The sequence below is a fragment of the Amyelois transitella genome, chromosome 30 (assembly GCF_032362555.1).
Source record: "Amyelois transitella isolate CPQ chromosome 30, ilAmyTran1.1, whole genome shotgun sequence".
In the NCBI taxonomy this organism is placed as follows: domain Eukaryota; kingdom Metazoa; phylum Arthropoda; class Insecta; order Lepidoptera; family Pyralidae; genus Amyelois; species Amyelois transitella.
The window spans coordinates 2,364,766-2,388,172 of NC_083533.1; the positions used below are offsets into that span (position 1 = coordinate 2,364,766).

Below are 23,407 nucleotides of genomic sequence, written 5' to 3' on the forward strand. Positions count from 1 at the left end.
CTAACGTATATAATTTACGACCACCGAATTCCGTTCTGTATCTCATTTGAAATTGTTCCAGGTATCAGATTGTATGCAGACGCTTTTCCGTGGCAATTCCCTCGGCAGCAAGATAATGGCGTTCTGTTTCAAGATTTACGGACATTCGTATTTGCAGGTAACATCTGCCTCACATCTCTCTTACCTTCGCGTGTACCCTACAGCTGGGCCCAGGGTCCGCCTTTCGACTTTACTCTCACTTGACGTTCACGGATTGAAGTGACTTGGCTTTTACGTTCAACATAAATAAAAACAATAGCAATAAACTAGCTATTAGAACATAATAATAGCGACGTCACTAATGTCACACACCAACTGTCAATCACCGCGAAGAAACTGACGCGCTTAGCCAATAGCAGAGAAGAATCTAAATCGCGCAAACAAAGATTTCACGGATTGGAACATATATACAACCTCCGACACAACATCGTGTGTCGCGCGGTTCCCCAGGCGTCACACCAGCCTGGCGGGAGATCTTCCCTTTGGTGGCGGTCGAGCCGAACCATCAATCCCGCTACATAATGTATAGGCGAAAATATTTATAGCAATGATACATTATCCCTTGCGGGGCAGACAGAGACAACAGTTTTGAAAAGACTGATTGGCCACGTTCAGCTGTTTGGCTTAATGATAGAATTGAAATTCAAATAGTGATTGTTTGCCAGCCCAAGAATTCCCAAGTTTATAACCCTATCCCTTAATCGCCTTCCACGCCATCCATGAGGAAAAATATGGAGTGGTTCTATTCTAAAGTGCCGGAAACCACACGACATTTTACTTTTTTATACAAAAGTTATTTATTTATATAAAATATATATATTTCTCTTGCAGTCCCTGTTAGAGCCACTCATAAACAACTTATTGGAGAAAGCTGCCAATGAACCCGACCTCAGTTTTGAGGTAGACCCGGCCAGGTAAACATACTGACTTGAACTTTGGACCTGTTCGCAAGTTATAAATAAAAATTGTCATTTTAAATTTTCCTAATACGATTATAACAAGGTCTAACTTTTAAAAGAAATTCATATCAATCCTTTTGGATTATATGAAAAAAAAAAATATATACTAGACTTTTTTAAGTTAAAGTTACTCTTAAGTCTAGTCCCTATGTCAAACTACTTCAAAATTCGCTAAGCGCTTTCTTTAATTGACCGTTTTCAATTTAAAAAAAAAAAAAATCTTGTTATTTGACGAAGCATGTTGTTGATAACTGGATGTAATCCTACTAATATTATAAATGCGAAAGTTTGTGAGTATATCTGGATGTCAGTATGGATGTTTGTTACTCTTTCACGCAAAAACTACCGAACCGATTACTATGAAATTTGGTATGTAGGTAGATGAAGACCCGGAATATAAAAACATATAGGCTTTTTATCCCGGAGTACCCGCGGGATTGATAGGGTTTCCATGCGGACGAAGTCGCGGGCGGCCTTAAGTATTAAATAAATTGACAGTTCATAAAAATATTTATTTTCTTCTTAATTTTTAATATGGATAGCGTTATTTATTTTTTTTATTTGCTATTTCCAACAGATTGGACGCCAACCAAGACATAGAGCTGAACCGTGCGCAGTTAACCGACCTCACGAAAGAGGTGTTCGATCGTATCGTGAACTCGGCTGATAAGTTCCCGCCGCAGCTGCGTAGCATGTGCCATTGCTTGTACCAGGTACAACTGTCTCTTACTATATATATCTTGCTCTTTCTTCTCCCTCTCTCTCTCTCATCGTTGCATGTTTTTGGTCGCCTGAAAAACTAAAGGTTTTGATAGTTTTTCATTCATTCATTCTATTCCCCTTTCGGGGTAGATATAGCCAGCAGGCTTGAAAGACTGACAGGCCACGTTCAGCTGTTAGGCTTAATTATAGAATTGAGATTCAAATAGTGACAGGTTGCTAGCCCGTCGCCTAAAAGAAGAATCCCAAGTTCATAAGCCTATCACGTTGTCGCCTTTTAAAACATTCATGAGATAGAGATGGAGATGGTGATCCTTTTCTTTTTTATATTGCTTCCGGGAACCACACGCCACGTTTTGAAAGTTTAAATTTGATATTTAGTTAAATAAATATATATATATATATATATTCATGTGTGCCGTGTGCGTGCGTGTCAATACAAAAAAGAATAGGACCACTCCATCTCTTTCCCATGGATGTCGTAAAAGGCGACTAAGGGATAGGCTTACAAACTTTTTTAAGCGATGGGCTAGCAACCTGTCACTATTAGAATCTCAATTTTATCTTAAAGCCAAATAGCTGAACGTGGCCTATCAGTCTTTGCAAGACTGTTGGCTCTGTCTGCCCCGCAAGGGATATAGATGTGATTATATGTATGTATGTATGTTCTCAGGTGCTGAGCAAGAGATTCGCGCAGTTCCCGCAGACCAGCGTGGGCGCGGTCGGCACCGTCCTCTTTCTGAGGTTCATCAACCCCGCTATTGGTATGAAATAAATCAGATATTACACTTTTCAGCATTCTTGTATAACAGACTGAAATTTGGGATTCTTCTTTTAGGCGACGGGCTAGCAACCTGTCACTATTTGAATCTCAATTATATCATTAAGCCAAACAGCTGAACGTGACTTATCAGTCTTTTAAAACTGTTAGCTCTGTCTACCCCGCATGGGATATAGACGTGATTATATGTTTGTATGTATTACAGACCAATTATTACAGGCGAAATCAGTTGGCTCGTGTCAATTTAGCACCATCTCCAAAATAACGCAGGTTTTCTACAAATATCATGGGAACTATAGTTTTTACCGGGTTGAAATTCATCTTATGACCTTCTCCAGATTTTTAATTATATATATGTAAAATTTCAAGTAGATTGGTTCAGTCGATAACGCGTGAAGAGACAACTAACAAACAAATAAACTTACTTTCGCATTTATAATGTTATTTGTGATACATCTAAGCATCTATCTAACTCAAATAAACTTTGATATTAATTTTTAATAATTTGTTCCAGTGTCCCCACAAGAGATGGGCATAGTCTCACGTCCTGTACCACCTGCGGTGAAACGCGGCCTCATGTTGATGTCCAAGATTCTGCAGAACATCGCGAACCACGTGGAATTCTCCAAGGAACAGCACATGCTGCCCTTCAACGACTTGCTCAGGGTGCACTTCGAGCAAGGAAGGAAGTATGTCCAATATTTATTTATATTTGATTTTATACTAGCTTTTAACCGCTGTTCTGCCCGCGCGATTCGCCACCACAGCGCCACCTACAAAAGAATACACAATTTTTGCAAATCATGGGAACCATATATACCATAACCAATTTGACCACACCATAACCAATTTGAAACTCAATTTAATCATTAAGTTATAAAGCCAAACATAGCCTTGAAAAGACTGCAGTTTTTTCAAGGCTATTGACTCTGTCTACCCCGTAAGGGATATAGACGTGACTATACGTATGTATTTGACATCCGAGGTCAAACGAAAGCTTTCAATTTTCTAAACTTGAGTTTCTGTTAACGAACCACTTTGTTAGATATACAAGGAGAGTGTGGAGGGAAATGTCGGAGTGGGAAGACCTAGACGAACGCATCTTGATCAAATTATCGATGTCCTGGCAAAGGGTCAGGTTAAGAGTACACGAAACCGCCCAGCTTGCATGAAGAAAGAAAGAAAAATATTTTATTTGATATCACAAACTTAACTATACTAAGTAACAGTATTTTACATGAAGAGAGTTATGAATGTGGATGAAGCGAAGGAAGTGTGCAGAGATCGTGGCAAGTGGAAAGAGGTAGTCTCTGCCTACCCCTCCGGGAAAGAGGCGTGATTTTATATGTTTGTATGTATGTAACCACGTTGTTCACGTGATGATATTTTGTTTATTTTTTCTCTCTTTCCCTCAAGATTCTTCATCCAAATAGCGTCCGACTGCGAGAGCGCTGACCAGCAGTCGCACAACCTGTCGTTCATCAGCGACGTGAACGTGGTGGCGCTGCACCGGCTGCTGTGGAACCACCAGGAGCGCATCGGCGACTACCTGTCCTGCAGCCGCGACCACAAGGCGGTCGGCAGGCGGCCCTTCGACAAGGTACCTGTGCCTGGCCTGTGCGGGGCATGATGAGGAAGGAACACTCTGATCGGCCTGGGTCTTGGATGTTTATCTATATATAAGTATTTGTTATAAAATGCCGTGTGGTTCCCGGCGGCAAAAAGAAAAGGACCACTCCCATCTTACCATGGATGTCGTAAAAGGCGACTAAGGGATAGGGTTATAAACTTGGGATTCTTCTTTTAGGCGATGGGCATAGCAACCTGTCACTATTTGAGCCTCAATTCTATAATTGAGCCAAATAGCTGAACGTGGCCAGCTGACGTCTGTGACACCAGAGGGCCCGGGTTCGAATCCCGGTCGGGGCATGATGAGGAAAGAACATTCTCTGATCGGCCTGGGTCTTGGATGTCTATCTATATAAGTATTTGTTATAAAATGCAGTGTGGTTCCCGGCACCAATAGAAAAAAGAATAGGACCACTCCCATCTCTTTTTACCATGGATGTCGTAAAAGGCGACTATGGGATAGGCTTACAAACTACAAGCATACAAGGCTACAAACCTGTCACTATTTGAATCTCAATTCTAGATATCATTAAGCCAAATAGCTGAACGTGGCCATTCAGTCGTTTCAAGACTGTTGGCTCTGTCTACCCCGCAAGGGATATAGACGTGACCATATGTATGTATGTACCTGTGGCGCAGCGGTCAATACACTTGTCTGTGACACCGGAGGGCCCTGGTTCGAATCCCGGTCAGGGCATGATGAGGAAGGAACTTTCTCTGATCGGCCTGGGTCTTGGATATTTATCTATATAAGTATTTATTATAAAATATAGTATCGTTGCGTTAGTATCTCGTAACACAAGTCTCGAACTCACTTCGAGGCTAACTCAATCTGTGTAATTTGTCCCGTATATATTTATGTTTATTTATTTATTTTATTTCTTTTCTTATTACGATTTGTCCTTGAGCCGTTGTCTCAATGTTGTATGCGATCGTCTTATTGTCAGGTTGGCTGGAAGAGATCCCTCATAGGGCTAAGCCCGCCTTTGTTTATTTTACTTTTTTTCTATATCCCTTGCGGGGTAGACAGAGCCAACAGTCCCGAAAAGACTGAATGGCCACGTTCAGCTATTTGCCTTAATGATAGAATTGAGATTCAAATAGTGACAGGTTGCTAGCCCGTCGCCTAAAAAAATAATCCCAAGTTTGTAAGCCTATCCTTTAGTCGCCTTTTACGACATCCATGGGAAAGAGATGGAGTGGTCCTATTCTTTTTCGTATTGGTGCCGGGAACCACACGGCACGTGTATATCCCTGACAATAGAAGTATTTAACTGCGGCATTGGATTTCACATTGCAATGTGCTTTTTTTATATGAACAACAAAGTATTAACCTACTTAATAAACTTTTTCTCTTTGTATCTAGATGGCCACTCTACTAGCGTATTTGGGACCGCCGGAGCACAAACCTGTAGAGTCGTGAGTTATTTTTATTTATACCTTCACAAATTCCTTCCTATTGCTTCCCATAACATAACAATTATCACGTCTTTATCCCTAGCGGGGTAGACAGAGTCAACAGTCCTCAAAAGAATGAAAGGCCACGTTCAACTGTTTGGGTTAATGATAGAATTGGAGATTTAAATGACAGGTTTTTAACCCATCGCCTAAAAGAGGAATCATAATCATTTATTCCTTGAATATTGGTTACAATATCAATCCCATATTGTTTCTTCCATGTTCTTAAAGGGGGTTAAGAAAAACCAGTGGTACTTTTTCAAATCCAACCCACCAGTAGGTAATACATACTAGTTAGACAGTTATTCATCAATCATCAATCTCAATTCTATCATTAAGCCGAACAGCTGAACGTGGCCTGTCAGTCTTTTCGGAACTGTTGGCTCTGTCTACCCCGTAGGGGATGGGGACGTGATCATATGTATGTATGTATGATTCATCACACAATTAACAGGATCGTGTGTGGACTAAAGGTCCGTGTGATTAAACTGTTTCTCTCCGGCGCAGCTTATCTACTGAACAGAAATGAAGGGGTCCTATTCAAGTGTTGGGAACCACACGGCTCTTTAGAACAGGTACATTCTATCTAACTGTAGGCAACCTTCTTGGTATACGCCATAGCGACGGTTGCCATGATGTTGTTTGTTAGAGAGATGTTAAAAAATAATTATTATTATAAATTTTCTTAATTTTTACGTTGAATAATATAGACATTTTAAACTGATTATTTTCTCCTCTTTTCTCCTTCTATCTTCTGTAGGTATAAATAACTTAATAACTATACTTCCTACACTCATTAGACATTATCTAATAATTATTATGTTAATCTTAGAATTTATATTGCCTTAAATGGAATTCCCTTCTTCAGCACATCCGGCCTCCTCTTCTCCTCGTACGCCCGCTGGTCCTCCATCGACATGTCGTCAACCAACTTCGAGGAGTTCATAGTGAAGCACAACATGCACGAGAAGGAGGAGTTCAAGAGCATCAAGAGTCTGAACATCTTCTACCAGGCGGGGACCAGCAAGAACGGGAACCCCGTGTTCTACTTCATCTCCAGGAGATACAAGTGAGTGGTTGACGCGAGAGGTAGTTAGGTTGGAATTCTTTTGTGACGTGTTACAATGCCATTAAACCTTTATCCCGACTCTTCTGCGCTGTTGCTTCAGCCAAGTACTGGTGGCTTCGTCTTTCAGTGTTTTCTTTCAGGTGAAACCAAGGCTATGACCATAATTAAGGGGGTCATAAATTTATTAGTACCATCATGTTCTTAGTGCTTTTGTTGGGATCAGCGTAGTAGTATCATGTTTCGTTTCTGCAGAAGAAGCAGGAGTTCGCGTATGATCAAGATCCAAGCGGTTCCTGTACTTCCAATAACCTCATGACGTTTTTTTAAGTTGATCCCAGTATTTATAAACTTCAAAAGCTAGAGGTTAGGCTAGAGGACCATGATCCAGGTGGTAGTTAGCCCAGCTTAGAGGAGTTCATAAGCACAACATGCACGAGAAGGAGGAGTTCAAGAGCATCAAGAGTCTGAACATCTTCTACCAGGCGGGGACCAGCAAGAACGGGAACCCCGTGTTCTACTTCATCTCCAGGAGATACAAGTGAGTGGTTGACGCGAGAGGTAGTTAGGTTCGAATCCTCGTGTGACGTGTTACAATGCCATCAACCCATTATCCCGACTCTTCTGGGCTGTTGCTTCAGTCAAGTACTGGTGGCTTTCAGTGTTTTCTTTCAGGCGAAGTCAAGGCTATAATGAAGGGGGTCATAAATTTATTAGTATGTTTCTACCGTATAGTAGTTGGGATAGAAGCAGGAGTTCGCGTATGATCAAGATCCAAGCGGTTCCTGTACTTCCAATAAGCTCATGACTTTTTTTTAAGTTCATCCCAGTATTTATAAACTTCAAAAGCTAGAGGTTAGGCTAGAGGACCATGATCCAGGTGGTAGTTAACCCAGCTAAGAGGAGTTCATAAGCACAACATGCACGAGAAGGAGCAGATCAAGAACCTGAACATCTTCCACCAGGCGGGGACCAGCAAGAACGGGAACCCCGTGTTCTACCTCATATCCAGGAGATACAAGTGAGTGGTCCATCGTTATACCAACAGACAGTTCTACCGACCTTCCGGATATCTTTGTGCTACCTTGTTACTATCAGCAGCCGGCAGGCAGTGTGCCAGTAACGGAAGCAGAAGATCAGGGAATGATGACAGTTCCTCAATCACGCCACGAGTCCTCAACAGCGCACTCGGTCTTGACTCTCTACAAGGTCTTCACAATAGTGAGGTACCCAGGTTCGAAACTCATTGTAACAGTGTGCCAAGGCCAATGCCATCATGATAATGATAATCGATCATTTGTATTTCCCTCAGGATCGGCGAAGTGAACGCGGACCTACTCATCTACCACGTGATCCTGACTTTGAAGCCGTTCTGCCAGCAACCGTTCGAGCTGATCGTCGACTTCACTCACACAAACTCTGACAACAGATTCAGGTACGTTTCAAATACATACATTGTATTGGTATAATCAGGCCGTTTACATACATATAATCAGGCCGTTTACATACGTATAATCAGGCCGTTTACATACGTAGAATCAGGCCATTTACATACGTATAATCAGGCCATTTTAGAGCGTTAGGAGAGTTTGGTGGTAAATTAGTTTGAATACTATCCAATTCAGGATCCATGGTCAAAGGCATATCCCAAGGCCCAAAACACTTCTGTGGAGGGTGCAACATGGGAACACGCAGAAAGAGATAAAGAGAGAGTACTTTGCCTAAGCCATCGTTTTTCAACGTTTGTATTAACGCTCGCCTTGTATATACATATATTTTAATTAATTTGCTTGCATTCATCCTGTTAACATGTATATTCATGTTATTAATATACTTTCAGGACGGATTTCCTGCAGAAATGGTTCTCGGTCCTACCTGAAGTGGCATACATCAACATACAAGCCTGCTACATATACAATTGTAACAGTTGGGTGCGGGAGTATACTAAGTTCCATGAGACTATATTGGCACCATTGAGGGTAAGATAATACATACATATAGTCACGTCTATAACCCTTGCGGGGTAGACAGAGCCAATAGTCTTGAAATGATTGAAAGGCCACGCTCAGCTGTATGACTTACCATTTTACAACCTTTACAAATTCGATTTGTTTTATTCATCATTCATTTATAAAGGACTAGTTGACCTGAAGGGATAAGTCCGCCATTGCAAGGGATTGATTTCTTTTATAACTATGTAACTAACAAACAAAACTAAGTGTACCGCCGCTTCCAAAGCGTCATTGAAGAAGAAGCGGTAACAAACTCTTAAAAACGCAGGTACATCAGTGTAACTTACAAATGTGGTCATACTGTACCTTACCTTACCTACAATAAAAGATCATCCTTCCTCTCATGGGTCTACTGGAAGAGATTTCTTTTGAAATAAGTAGCACCTTTGTACAAGAATTACTGTATTAAATTCTACATACATACATACACATAAACATATAGTCACGTTTGTATCCCTTACGGGGTAGACAAAGCCAATAGTCCCGAAAAGACTGAATGGTCACGTTCAGCTGCTCGGTTTAATGATAGAATTGAGGTCCAAATAGTGACAGGTTGCTAGCCCATCGCCTAAAAAAAAGGATCGCAATTTTATAAGCCTATCCCTTAGTCGCCTTTTACGACATCCATGGGAAAAATATGGAGTGGTCCTATTCTTTTTTGTATTGGTGCTGGGAATCACACGGCACTATAATTATTGGAACGGTATTAAATTCTCATGTATATAATTTTTGTGTACATAGATAAATAAAGATGATTTTATTTGTCACCAGAACAATCGCAAGCTGGTCTTCATAGACAACCACAGCCGCCTCAGCGAGTACGTGGACAGCGAGCAGCAGAAGTTACCCGGGGCCACGTTGGCTTTGGAAGAGGACTTGAAAGTTTTCAATAACGCGTTGAAACTTTCGCATAAGGACACCAAAGTTGCTATCAAGGTATGTACTACTCTGTCAAGAAAGTAGCAGGAAAAGATCAATAATACACAAACTGTTTGTTATTCATCCAAATTTATTTTATCACCTTCAAAATATGCTCCTTTAGAAACGATACACTTACGCCAACGAATAATCCAATCATCAAAACATTTTTTAAACGCTGTTTCCGGAATTGAGGTCAGTTCTCGCCGCGAATTCTCTTTTATGTCTTCTACCGATTGAAAACGGGTGCCACGAAGTGGTAATTTGAGTTTAGGAAAAAGAAAAAAGTCGGCTGGAGCCATATCTGGTGAATATGGTGGTTGCTCGATGGTATTTGTTGAGTGTTTGGTTAAAAATTCGTTCACAATGATGGCCTTGTGCGAAGGTGCATTATCATGGTGCAAAATCCAAGAATTTTCTTTCCACAAATCTGGCCTTTTTCGTCGGATTTGCTCTCTTAAACGCCGCATAACACTCAAATAATATTCCTTATTTACCGTTTGACCTTCCGGCAAGAATTCCGAGTGCACAACACCGCGATAGTCAAAGAAAACAGTCAACATGACTTTGACTTTTGAACGACTTTGGCGTGGTTTTTTCGGTTTCGGTTCAGTTGGAAGGCGCCACTCCGAAGCTTGTTGACTAGTTTGCATGTCAAACTCGTAAACCCACGTCTCGTCACCAGTAACAATGCGTTTCATGAATGTTGGGTCGGAATTGACTCGTTCTAGCATGTCCTCAGCGACTCTCATGCGATTGAGTTTTTGAAAAAAATTCAGGTCTTTTGGGACTAGCCGAGCGGCAACATGTTTCATACCCAAATTATTAGTTAAAATGGTACGGATCGACTCGTGAGATACAGAAAGTTCGGTGGCTATCTCTCTCAAAGTTGAATGAGGATTTTCAGTCACTATTTCCTTCACTTTTGCGATGTTAACTTCAGTTGCAGACGTTGATGGCCTACCAGAGCGAGGCAAATCTTCCATCACATCTCGACCGCTTTTGAACGCTTTGTACCACTCATAAGCACGAGTTTTTGATAAAGTCGATTCACCGTAAGCCTTCTGTAACATTTTCAGTGACTCCGAACACGATATTCCATTGGCAATGCAAAATTTAAGACAAACTCTTTGTTCGATGTTTTTATCCATTATGAAATTAGCAATACACACTAGATATGATATAACTAAAAATAGCACTGTATTTAATGTAAACAACAGATGCAACTCAAACTCCGCGCCAAAATGGAAAACAGTTGTGCCAATCTAACAACAACAAAAAAAACAAAAATTTGAATTTGGAACCATAAATAAATAATCCATTCCCGATACTTTTCTGACTGAATGTATATCTTCTTCGACTTAGGTTTTAGTTCCGGTTGCATCCTCATCAGTCTCGAGAGCCCAGGGTATGCCTTTGACCATGGATGCTGGATTGGGTGAGTCAGGTTTTTACACGAAGCGACTCCCGTCTGACCTCCGCAACTTTTGCAGGTTAACCTAACCCGTATTGGATCGATCATGGTTACACATCCAGTTGCCTGAATGTGCAGATTTCCTCACGATTGTTTCCCTCACTGTAAGAGCATCGGTTAGTATTCAAACTAATGTACATAACTTTTGAAAATAGTTATTGGTACATGGCCGAGGTAGGATTTGAACCTGTGTTTAATGTAATATGTAATATATATATATATATTTGCTTCTTTTGTTTGTATGTTCAAATAAAATAAATGTAATTATTAAATAAATTTTCAGGTGGGACCTACAGCCCTGCAGATCACATCAGTGGAAAAGACCAAAGTGCTGGGTTTACCCGTCTTATTGAACGACGTGTATTACGCCTCCGAAATCGATGAGGTACTTTATTTTATTTATATATTTATGTACATCAAGATTTTACAAATTACACTGCTCTATAGCAATAAATTTGTTGAGTTATGTTACCTTTTTATATTGCTGCAACTCATACCCCTATTACATACGTAAATACATAAATCACGCCTCTTTTCCGGAGGGGTAGGCAGAGACTACCTCTTTTCACTTTCATACCCCTATTAATTTGTTATTTACATTGTATATTGTGTATAGTAAATCAAATAAATACATTTTCTATCTATCTATCAAGGAAAATTAAATACAACCGAAACATAGACAAGGTGAAATTTAGTACAAGGGCACTACTTATTTATAAAGAAATTTCTTATTATAGTTCTTCCAGTAGGCCCTCGGCAGGAAAATGTTAAGATAGTCAGGGTCTTTTTGGCTTGGATAACTCTGTAAAATACATGTAAGTTTTGTAGGCGATGGGCTAGCAACCTGTCACTATTTGGATCCTCAATTCCATGATTAAGGCAAACATCTGAACGTGGCCTTTCAGTCTTTTCAAGATTGTCGGTTTGTCTACCCTGCAAGGGATATAAAAGCGATTATATAGAGGAGTAATGAACGAGTTTTGGGATAGGGATTTTAATATCTTTTGGAAAATTAAGTACGTACAAGAAGTATCTTAGACCGATCTGATTATTTATCCAAAGTACATGAATTGTATGAATTCTATTTTATCATTAAGCCAAATAAGCTGAACGTGGCCATTCAGTCTTTTCAAGTCTGTTGGCTCTGTCTACCCCGCAAGGGATATAGACGTGACCATATGTATGTATTTATGTATGTATTCAACTTTTTTTTTCAGGTTTGCCTCGTGGACGACAACCAATTCTCCTTGTCCATCATCAACGAAGCGACTCCACTCAGCTTCATACACAACGATTGTGACAACATCGTTCAGAGCATCATTCACATAAGGAACCGGTGGGAGTTGAGTCAGCCGGTGAGTTTACCGTCTCACTCTCTCTCTCTCTTCTTTTTTCTCTTTCATGTTGACGTTAATGTATCTGTAACTCTTGTTTAAAGTTTAATTTTTTTTAGGAGAATTGAATATTGTTTTTTTTTTGTTGCTATACATGTATTCCAACACAATGGTTGATCTCGGCTATTAAATAAAAAATAAAAATGTTTTTATTTCAGATTTGCATCCATAGTATTAGTAATCATTGAAACTTAAAAACGTTTATTGTGCTTATACTTTGCTTTTTCTCGCTTCATTTTATTTTTCGAGAAACATGCAGAACTTTCTTTATTGATATTTTGGAAAATAAGAACTAGACTGGCCACATATGTCTCATGATTAAAACGTTTTACAAGATAACGGATCGCCAGTAACTATATTCGTTTCGATTTTTTTTTAGAAAATATCTTGTCTTTAATCCTAGAGAGAAAACTTTAGGAGACATTAGCATGAGCTAGTATATATATATGGTTTGATCTCTGATGATGATAATAATATTTGCCCGTTTCCTCCAGGATTCCGTGACAGTCCACCAGAAGATCCGGCCGAAGGACGTCCCGGGGACGCTTCTCAACATGGCGCTGCTCAACCTCGGCTCCTGCGACCCCAACCTCAGGACTGCGGCCTACAACCAGCTGTGCGCGCTCACCGCCACCTTCCATCTGAAGATCGAGGGTCAATTGCTGGAGACTTCAGGTGAAATGCGACAAATCACAAAAAAATACTAGACTCATGAGTACAGTAATAAGTTTCTCACTTATTGTCATCATTCTCTTGACATTTCTCATTCTCCCTGGTACGGTTATGAACCACGTGACATTAGTAATTCAGATTGGCCTTTTATGATATCCATGGGGAAAATATGGAGTTATTCTATTCTAAAGTGCAGGAAACTAAAAAATACATACATACATATCATTACGTTCCCTTGCGGGTTAAACAGTGCCAAAATTCTTGAAAAGACTAATAGGCCACATTCAGCTATTTGGCTTAATAATAATATTGAGATTCAAATAGTGACAGGTTGCAAGTCCAGCGCCTACTAGGGGAATCCAAAGTTCGTAAGCATATCCCTTAGTCGCCTTTTACGACATCCATGGAAAATATATGTAGTGGTTCTATTCTAAAGTGATGGTAACCACATGAAAAAAAATTATCACTAATTCTGCGTTACCTATAACAACAGGTCTATGCATCCCTTCAAACAACACGATCTTCATAAAGTCTGTGAGCGAGAAACTGGCTCACAACGAGCCTCATCTCACTCTGGAATTCCTAGAAGAGTGTATACAGGTATTTATATACTTCTGCGGAGGTGTAGGCAGAGGTTACATCTTTATCATGTAACGCAAGTATCGATCTTACTTCGAGGCTAACTCAATTTGTGTAATTTGTCCCGTTGTTGTAAATTTCAGGTTCGTACTTCTTTTGCCTCATCACATTTTATCAATCTTTACATATAAGGTCTGAAGTGATGTTTTGGCAATGTAGACACGATGAATGAAAGCAAGTTGACTAAGCAAATATACAAGTTGTTAAAGTGAGAATTAAGGTATTAAGTATAAATTGTCCATTGTATTAAGGTATATGAAATTTTCAGGGCTTTCGAGGCTCCACGATAGAGCTAAAACATTTGTGCCTGGAATACATGACGCCGTGGCTTGCAAACCTTGTAAGGTAAGTCACGCGAGTCTGCAATGAATATCATCGCTATGTACAGATTCCAACTAATATTATAAATGCGAATGATAGATTGCGTTTATAAAATTAAAAGGCTAAAGGTTACACTGATTATTTTTGATTCCGTTTATTTATTTTTTTTTGTTTTCAAAGGATTTTCGAAAATTCTGCTTGTAGGTGATGCTAAATTAGCGCGGGCGAACTACATACATACTTTTTATACATCGCGACGATTTGCATACATCTAAAAATGGCTGTAAACATTGATCCAAGATATACTATATACTCTTTCGCTTGCTTGAAAAACAGAAGAGACATCTAATCGACCAATAATATATCCTCTTCCATCAGGTTCTGCAAACCATCAGAAGAATCCCGCCGTCAGAAGCAGGTGGCCGGCATTCTGGAGAAACTGATAACCCTCACAATAGAGGAGACGGAGATGTACCCATCAGTCCAGGCCAAGATATGGGGGTCCATTGGTCAGGTGCCAGAGTTGATTGATATGGTGCTAGACAGCTTTATACAGAGGAGTGTTAATTCAGGTCAATTTTCTTCAATCATATTTCTTCTTCTTGTAATGTGGCCGAAGATCTGAAGGTCCATGATATACAGAGTAATGTCAATTCAGATCAGTTTTGTCTAAATGTGAGACAGATAATTCAGCCAATGTCTAGCTAGTGTCTAAGGAGAACTTTTCGATGACCATAAGGTTGCGGGTTTTTGTTTAGATTATTGTTATTATGAGACATATTATGTCTCTTACAATGCATGCTGCCAAGTTGATGATACATACATATATGGGGATATACTGTTGACCGCAAATAAAATCACGTCTTTATCCTTTACGTGGTATAAAGAGCCAACAGTCTGAAAGGCCACTATCGGTTGATGATATCAAGATGATTATAACTAAATATTGATGACTTCTACCTCCCAGGTCTTGGATCTCCGATGATAGAGATAATGGCTGACACGGCAGTGGCGCTGGCTTCGGCCAACGTCCAACTGGTCTCCAAGAAGGTCATAGGACGGATGTGCAGGGTAACGTATTTCCTATAGGACGTCTAATCTGGTTTATCACAGCCAAATTTTACGTGTTCGAAAAACACTTAAAATTGAATTGTATTTTTGTTTTTCAAAGGTAATTCTATTTATATTCTCGCTTTAGTATGTCATATATACGTAACAAACTTATTATTCAAAAGATTGTCGTTGGATCACATCAATTCGTAATGACAAAATGAATTTTTATTGTCATCGCGACTAGAATTATGGGAATAATTGTGAAAGTACGGTTTTTGTGGTTATGTAATTAAGCCTTGACTGTTTTTTTATTTGTCTTTATCTTTTTAGTTAATCGATGTTAAATACTTTTTTGTTTATCACTCTAAATCTGCTTGGAAATATAATAAAAAAATCTCTTTATATTGTTTAAGTAATAGTTGTAGTTTCTTAAGTACAAGGATTTCTTGTCAATGTGTTGTAAAAAGCTTTATCTGTGTTTTTCATTTTTATTTTTTGGAAAAACTTTGATGTTTGTTCGAAGAATTTTTTTTGCTGGTTTTCAAAATCATACACCGTTGTATACATAGTTCTTATATATCAGTATTCATCGAGCAAAAATCTCAGTTTTTCTTTTAATACTTTCAAATCGAATTTTAGATCAAACGATTATTTATTATTAAATATACAAATCTAGTAAAAGATATAGATAAAAAAAACATTATATTTTTATTATTTATTACTCTTGGGCAAAGGCCTTTTCGTTATCTATAATTTAGAACGATTTTAGCTCATCTAAAATTTCTATAGATTTGTTAATAGAAAATTAACTGTCTTCAAATATTTGCCATTCAAAAAGGGTCTGCTGGAAGAGATTTCGTTTGAAATAAGCAGAACCTATGTACTTTTGTTACACGTGTTTATAATTCTCAATGATATCTGTGTATAAAAAATAATAAAAATAAATAAATTAAGAAAAAACTAAAATGGCTACACCATTTTAGTCCATGATCTGAGTACACGTAAATCTTTAAAAAAAAATGTAGTTTTAAAGTAAGTGAAGTATATCCTAAAACATTTAGGATCTGGAATTCGGTTTCAGAGTGTACAAAGATGGATGTTTTCCAGGCCCTATCCAAACTGCCCAATAATATCCTCGGCCCAGTTACCCCGGCCACTGTGAGTTCTGTTTTTATTTTATACATCTTGTTTTCTTTTGCTTTGCTTGTGCGCTATTTGCTATTTTATAAAAGTTTTTTTCTTTTTATCGAGAAAAAATACTTTGGAATATTAAAATACCGACCCTTATGATATGGTTTTAATGGTCGAATTTCTAAATATCAATAAATGATATATGTATATCTTATATTGCTACCAGCGTTTGTTTGCAAGGCATTTTTGTTTTAAGATTGTAATTGGTGATCGATTGGCCTTTATATCCGAAATTCCAACTCCCTTCTAGTATAAGTAGTGATAAATTTATTAGAATACATTATGTGCTTGTATCGTAGCTCTAATGAGACAAAAAAGCGAAATAACGAGCATAGTACATTTATAGCCTTAGATTAGGAAAATAAAGTGATAGTGAATAAAAATTTTGAATTCGAACTTTGAATAGCATTCTGGAAAAAATCATGCATAAAATGTCCTTGAAACCTTGACAAAAACGGGAAGGAATTGAAAAATAGCCCTGTATCATTCTAATTGGCCTAATTTGATAGAGTTGAAAATAAAAATAGGGCAAGGTCAATTTATCATTGTGATGATTTTGCAGGTAAATTATACTTCTGTTCCATAAATTAACTGTATCATGAGTACATGCCATGATAATCAAAGTCAAGTCAGGTTTTCCTTTACACATAGATACAGCTGCCAGACGGGAATAGCTTTGAATTCTGGTTTTATGTGCCCTCTTTTTCTACCTCTAAAGTTAAAAAAGAAGAGAGAGAGAGAAGTGAGATAACATAATATGCCTCATCAAAGTTTGTGAAGAGAGAACGCAAACGTTAAAAGATAATTCAAAAACTCTGGCGTAGCTATAGATATGTCTAAACTATAGATACGCCTTTGACGCCCTTGACAAATGTGACGTGCTCACAGGTGGTGGACAAGACTTGTCACTCGCCGACAGCGATGCTGGAACAGCATCTGATGTGGGACGACATCGCCATCTTGGCAAGATATTTGGTACGTGCGCGCATGTTTATATTTTTATTCTTTTGAACATTCATTCATTCATATAATCACATCTTTATCCCTTGGACTTGAACTGCCCCTTTTTTAACTACTGCCAAAAAACATATATACATATAATTACGTCTATATTTCTTGCGGGGAATACAAAGCCAACAGTCTTGAAAAGAGTGATAGGCCACGCTCAGCTATCCGGCTCAATGATAGAATTGAGACTCAAACGGTGAGAGGTTGCCAGCCCAGCGCCTATAAGAATCCATAGTTTATAAGCCTATCCCTTAGTCGCCTTTAACGCCATCAATGGGAATGAGAAGAAATGGTCCTATACTTAAAAATGCAATTCAAAAGAGTGAAAGAGATTATCTAAATCCTATAGAAGCACCACTTTTTATCATGAATAATATTACCTTTTAAACCTCAACGAAGTTTACCTAGGCAATGCTTCAATAATAACCCTTTCCAGTTGATGCTCTCCTTCAACAACTGCCTGGACGTGGCCCGCCATCTTCCATACCTGTTCCACACTGTGACCTTCCTAGTATGCTCCGGTACTGTATCGATGCGCGCCGCGACCCACGGCCTGGTGATCAACATCATACACTCTTTGTGCACATGCAACACGCCCAGCTTCTCCGGTAAATATACTGTACATGTTATAGCATTACGAGTATTTGATGTGATACGAGTAGTTACTATGGTAACAATATACCTGTTATTTGTGACACGTATTTATTAGAGTAATAGTACCTATTCCATACTGTGATAATTCTAGTATATTTGTTTTACAAGAATTGAATATAGTACCTATGAGTATTTACTATGGTACCCCTGTGTACTTGCAACACGCCCAGCTTCTCCGGTATATACTATACATGTTATACTTCCTCCGCACTAGTACATGCTACTCGAGTATTTGATGTGATACGGTTAGCTACTATGGAAACAATATACCTGTTTTTTGTGACACGTATTTATTAGAGTAATAGTATCTATTCCATACTGTGATAATTCTAGAATGTTTGTTTTACAAGAATTCAATATGGTACGCGTATTAACTATAGTAACAAGACCTGTTCCACACTATAACCTAGTATGTTCCGGCTTCTCCGGTAACAATACCTTTTACTCGAGTATTTGATACGCGTAAGGTTTATAGCTAGTATAATAATAATAATAGTTTAAAAAAAAACTAAAAAACTACGCTTTTATTGCTAATCAAACTAAAAAATAGAAAATAAAAATTAATGACAAAGGAATTCAGTAGTAGCAAGTCGAACAATCAGTTATAGTCAGTTGTAGTAGTAATTACCTCGGATTAAAATTATAACAAAATTAAATTTATAAACAAAACAATTTAAAATTAGAGTAAAAAGCGTGGGGTGCCTGATGTAGTAAATATTAAAATCATTCTATTAGCATATATTTATGACAAGAGAGTTATGAAAATGAAGTAAAATGCACCCCACGCTTTTTACTCTGATTTAAATTGTTTTGTTTATAAATTTAATTTTGTTATAATTTTAATCCGAGGTAATTACTACTACAACTGACTATAACTGATTGTTCGACTTGCTACTACTGAATTCCTTTGTCATTAATTTTTATTTTCTATTTTTTAGTTTGATTAGCAATAAAAGCGTAGTTTTTTAGTTTTTTTTTAAACTATTATTTATTTTCTATTTTTTAGTTCGATTTGCAATAAAACGGGTAGTTTTTTAGTTTTTTTATACAATTATTTTTTGGAAGTTAACACTTCTGGTATAACTATCTTACTAGAAAAGACTTTCGCAACCATGCGCCCATTGCCGGAGGTTTTCACAACTAACTTTCTTAAAGTTATATGTGGCCTGATTGGATTAAATCTCATAATATTCTCATCATCATGATTCTTTTTAAGGCGATGGGCTTGCAACCTGTCACTATTTGAATCTCAATTCTATCTTAAAGCCAAATAGCTGAACGTGGCCTATCAGTCTTTACAAGACTGTTGGCTATGTCTATCCCGCAAGGGATATAGACGTGATTATATGTATGTATGATGATTGTTAAACCCAGTTGAAAAGAAATTTATAGTGATAAATCACTGTTAATAATATTTTTGACTATCCAGCAAACGTAATAATTTTCGATTGTGGCCTTGCCAGGAATCAAACCACAAGATTAAGAGGCAGATTGATACAGGAACAAAAATATTTCAAACATACCTCCACTGCCTTTACAACCAGGAACGCAACAAAGTTTATCTGAAGACATCGTGGCACTTTTGTTGTAAAATCTGTCTTTCACAAAAACAAACACAAACTTGGGACTCCTATCTCAAATAATAAGGTACTTTTTACAGGAGTCCTATCTCAAAATATCTGCACAACACAGTAAACACAGTCAGAGTCCAATCTCAGATGATAAAATCACACGAATATCCGGAAGAACAAAGCTCGACTCAACGGAAGATTCCAAACTCCAAATAACGACAAGTTATCAGCACAAAACAAAGTGCAAATAGGTAAATACACAGGCACCGGTAAAAAACAACAGAAAGAAAGTTTACAGGTGTTCAATCAAAACTTACTGCAAAACTTATTTGACATAAAAAACTGTCACTCATTTTCCAAACGAGTATTACAGTGTTGCTATTATAAATAGGCAAAAGATACCTAATGTTAATTCAAGAATTGCATTAATATGTTAAATACGTATTAAATATCGCAAAGTTCTGTAGGTAGTAACTTTATTCTTGTATTTTGTAAATTAAGTTGTTCAATTTTCATTTATTACTTTTGTTTTATTACTTATATATTTTTTATTGTTTTAAAATATTCTACTAATTCTACTATGGTTTCTAATGGTAATTCTAAATGGAGCAATGCGATGAAATAAAGAAGCCTCAGGTTAATAGTAACATTATATGGAAATATATTACATCTCTTTTTGACTCATTATACGTCAGAACTTCTTGGTTTCTTGTATGGAGATTACTGGCACTGGTGCTATCTCTGTCTCTCTTACTCTCATACGAAGGATCTAAAAATGAATTTATTAATCCTGGCAGTTTTAATAAGGATAATGAGAAACTCTTATCAAAATATTGCATTGTCATCGGTCCTTGATACGTGTGCAAAGTTCCAAGTTGATCAGACGTTTAGAAATCAGTGAAAATTAAGCTCAAAGATTCCGTTACATACATACATACATACAACCCAAGCTAATAAAAGCGTAGTAAAAAGCAAATGTTAAGACCTCTTCTTTTCTTTTAGAACCTATCTATTTATTACTGTATTATATTTCTCACACAAACAGAGGAGACTCAACGTCTACTAATGCTGTCATTGGACGAGTTCGCGCTGCCCAAGTTCTACCAGATGTTCGGCATCTCCAAGGTGAAGTCTGCAGCAGTTACCGCCTTCAGGAGTGTGTACAGCAGGCACACGAGCGACTGGTGAGTCAATCAATCAAAAATTGTACTTGTATTGACTGTATCCTCCACACTAGTAAACACTGTGGCGACATCTCTACGCCACTCGTCACAACATCCAATCTCACAACAACTGTCAATCATCGCGAAGAAATTGATGCGCTCAACCAATAGCAGCGAAGTATCTAGAACGCGATTTCAGAGATTTCACGGATTGGAGCTATATATACAACCTCCGACACAACATCGTCGGAGCCGCGGTTCCCCAGGCATAACACCTAGCCTGGCGGAAGATCTTCCCTTTGGTGGCGGTCGAGCCGAATCATCGCTCCCGCTACATTGGTGACCCCGACGTGATTGGAAGCAACCTTCTCCATCATCATCAACTCCAATCCTCAACATCATCACTCCTCACTCTGCAAGCAGTCTCACAGCAAGCCAGCAACTGGGTATCGCAGCAGGTCCATCGCAGCCAACGCAACGAGCTTCCTGGTCCTGTCTCCACCCGCACTCATTCTCATCGACTTCAGCGACCGACGCATCTACCGCAGCCCACGCCTGGATCTCTTCGACGGCCGCTCTTCTCTCCAGCGTGGCAGCTCTGCACGACTTCTCCCGGCGCCAACAAGTCGACTTCGCTCTCTACTGTCTCGACTCACCGCAGACTACGAGCAACGCCAACAGCTCACTCCTGACTCACTAGGACTTCGAGCAACTTCCGACTCACTGGAAGACAACTGGCACTTGCAAGCTACAACTGAAGCACAGATTGCACAGCAAGATCTCAAGACTTCAGACCTCCGGTCTTGGGGGGGAGTACTGTGGCGACATCTCTACGCCACTCATCACAACATCCAATCTCACAACAACTGTCAATCATCGCGAAGAAATTGATGCGCTCAACCAATAGCAGCGAAGTATCTAGAACGCGATTTCAGAGATTTCACGGATTGGAGCTATATATACAACCTCCGACACAACATCGTCGGAGCCGCGGTTCCCCAGGCATAACACCTAGCCTGGCGGAAGATCTTCCCTTTGGTGGCGGTCGAGCCGAATCATCGCTCCCGCTACATTGGTGACCCCGACGTGATTGGAAGCAACCTTCTCCATCATCATCAACTCCAATCCTCAGCATCATCACTCCTCACTCTGCAAGCAGTCTCACAGCAAGCCAGCAACTGGGTATCGCAGCAGGTCCATCGCAGCCAACGCAACGAGCTTCCTGGTCCTGTCTCCACCCGCACTCATTCTCATCGACTTCAGCGACCGACGCATCTACCGCAGCCCACGCCTGGATCTCTTCGACGGCCGCTCTTCTCTCCAGCGTGGCAGCTCTGCACGATTTCTCTCGGCGCCAACAAGCCGACTTCGCTCTCTACTGTCTCGACTCACCGCAGACTACGAGCAACGCCAACAGCTCACTCCTGACTCACTAGGACTTCGAGCAACTTCCGACTCACTGGAAGACAACTGGCACTTGCAAGCTACAACTGAAGCACAGATTGCACAGCAAGATCTCAAGACTTCAGACCTCCGGTCTTGGGGGGGAGTACTGTGGCGACATCTCTACGCCACTCATCACAACATCCAATCTCACAACAACTGTCAATCATCGCGAAGAAATTGATGCGCTCAACCAATAGCAGCGAAGTATCTAGAACGCGATTTCAGAGATTTCACGGATTGGAGCTATATATACAACCTCCGACACAACATCGTCTGTCGCGCGGTTCCCCAGGCATAACACCTAGCCTGGCGGAAGATCTTCCCTTTGGTGGCGGTCGAGCCGAATCATCGCTCCCGCTACAACACTATACTCTCCACACTATCCAAAGCACAAGGTTAAAGCGATGTATTACAGCACTGATGAGAGAAAAATGTTGATCCGTCTTAATCACCATTATAATGCTGATCTAAAATACATAATACTAATCTAAATTTTCTCAAATATCACAGCCGCTACTCGGAGCACTCGTACTCCGCTTGCACGGAAGCGTCGACGTCTAGCAGCGTCGGCCCCACTCCCCCTTCCGCCCCCCTCTCCTCAGACAGGGAGAGACTGCCGCTACAGTCCCTGGAGACGATCTGCGACGCGCTGCTGGAGATCATGGAGGCCTGCATGCGGGACATACCCGATTGTGATTGGCTGTCCACCTGGTGAGTGTCACTGTAGCACCCCGCCTCCTCACACGGGGGTTACTGCCGCTACAGTCCCTGGAGACGATCTGCGACGCGCTGCTGGAGATCATGGAGGCCTGCATGCGGGACATACCCGATTGTGATTGGCTGTCCACCTGGTGAGTGTCACTGTAGCACCCCGCCTCCTCACACGGGGGTTACTGCCGCTACAGTCCCTGGAGACGATCTGCGACGCGCTGCTGGAGATCATGGAGGCCTGCATGCGGGACATACCCGATTGTGATTGGCTGTCCACCTGGTGAGTGTCACTGTAGCACCCCGCCTCCTCACACGGGGGTTACTGCCGCTACAGTCCCTGGAGACGATCTGCGACGCGCTGCTGGAGATCATGGAGGCCTGCATGCGGGACATACCCGATTGTGATTGGCTGTCCACCTGGTGAGTGTCACTGTAGCACCCCGCCTCCTCACACGGGGGTTACTGCCGCTACAGTCCCTGGAGACGATCTGCGACGCGCTGCTGGAGATCATGGAGGCCTGCATGCGG

The 23,407-nt window shown here is 39.9% G+C and overlaps 1 protein-coding gene across 1 annotated transcript in view; it reads left to right on the forward strand.

Moving 5' to 3' along the window:
• LOC106130047 (neurofibromin) overlaps nucleotides 1-23,407 on the forward strand; it is an 82,197-nt gene that overhangs the window by 25,324 nt on the left and 33,466 nt on the right. The window contains exons 29-50 of the mRNA XM_060953031.1: nucleotides 62-157; nucleotides 871-953; nucleotides 1,576-1,711; nucleotides 2,392-2,482; nucleotides 3,014-3,188; nucleotides 3,916-4,099; nucleotides 5,495-5,547; nucleotides 6,455-6,655; nucleotides 7,965-8,087; nucleotides 8,493-8,631; nucleotides 9,436-9,600; nucleotides 11,340-11,441; nucleotides 12,274-12,411; nucleotides 12,945-13,125; nucleotides 13,616-13,722; nucleotides 14,030-14,106; nucleotides 14,461-14,654; nucleotides 15,050-15,153; nucleotides 17,215-17,301; nucleotides 17,771-17,942; nucleotides 20,605-20,743; nucleotides 22,679-22,879. Of these exons, the coding sequence (XP_060809014.1) occupies nucleotides 62-157; nucleotides 871-953; nucleotides 1,576-1,711; nucleotides 2,392-2,482; nucleotides 3,014-3,188; nucleotides 3,916-4,099; nucleotides 5,495-5,547; nucleotides 6,455-6,655; nucleotides 7,965-8,087; nucleotides 8,493-8,631; nucleotides 9,436-9,600; nucleotides 11,340-11,441; nucleotides 12,274-12,411; nucleotides 12,945-13,125; nucleotides 13,616-13,722; nucleotides 14,030-14,106; nucleotides 14,461-14,654; nucleotides 15,050-15,153; nucleotides 17,215-17,301; nucleotides 17,771-17,942; nucleotides 20,605-20,743; nucleotides 22,679-22,879 (2,948 nt within the window). The remainder of the gene's footprint in view (nucleotides 1-61; nucleotides 158-870; nucleotides 954-1,575; nucleotides 1,712-2,391; nucleotides 2,483-3,013; nucleotides 3,189-3,915; nucleotides 4,100-5,494; nucleotides 5,548-6,454; nucleotides 6,656-7,964; nucleotides 8,088-8,492; nucleotides 8,632-9,435; nucleotides 9,601-11,339; nucleotides 11,442-12,273; nucleotides 12,412-12,944; nucleotides 13,126-13,615; nucleotides 13,723-14,029; nucleotides 14,107-14,460; nucleotides 14,655-15,049; nucleotides 15,154-17,214; nucleotides 17,302-17,770; nucleotides 17,943-20,604; nucleotides 20,744-22,678; nucleotides 22,880-23,407) is intronic.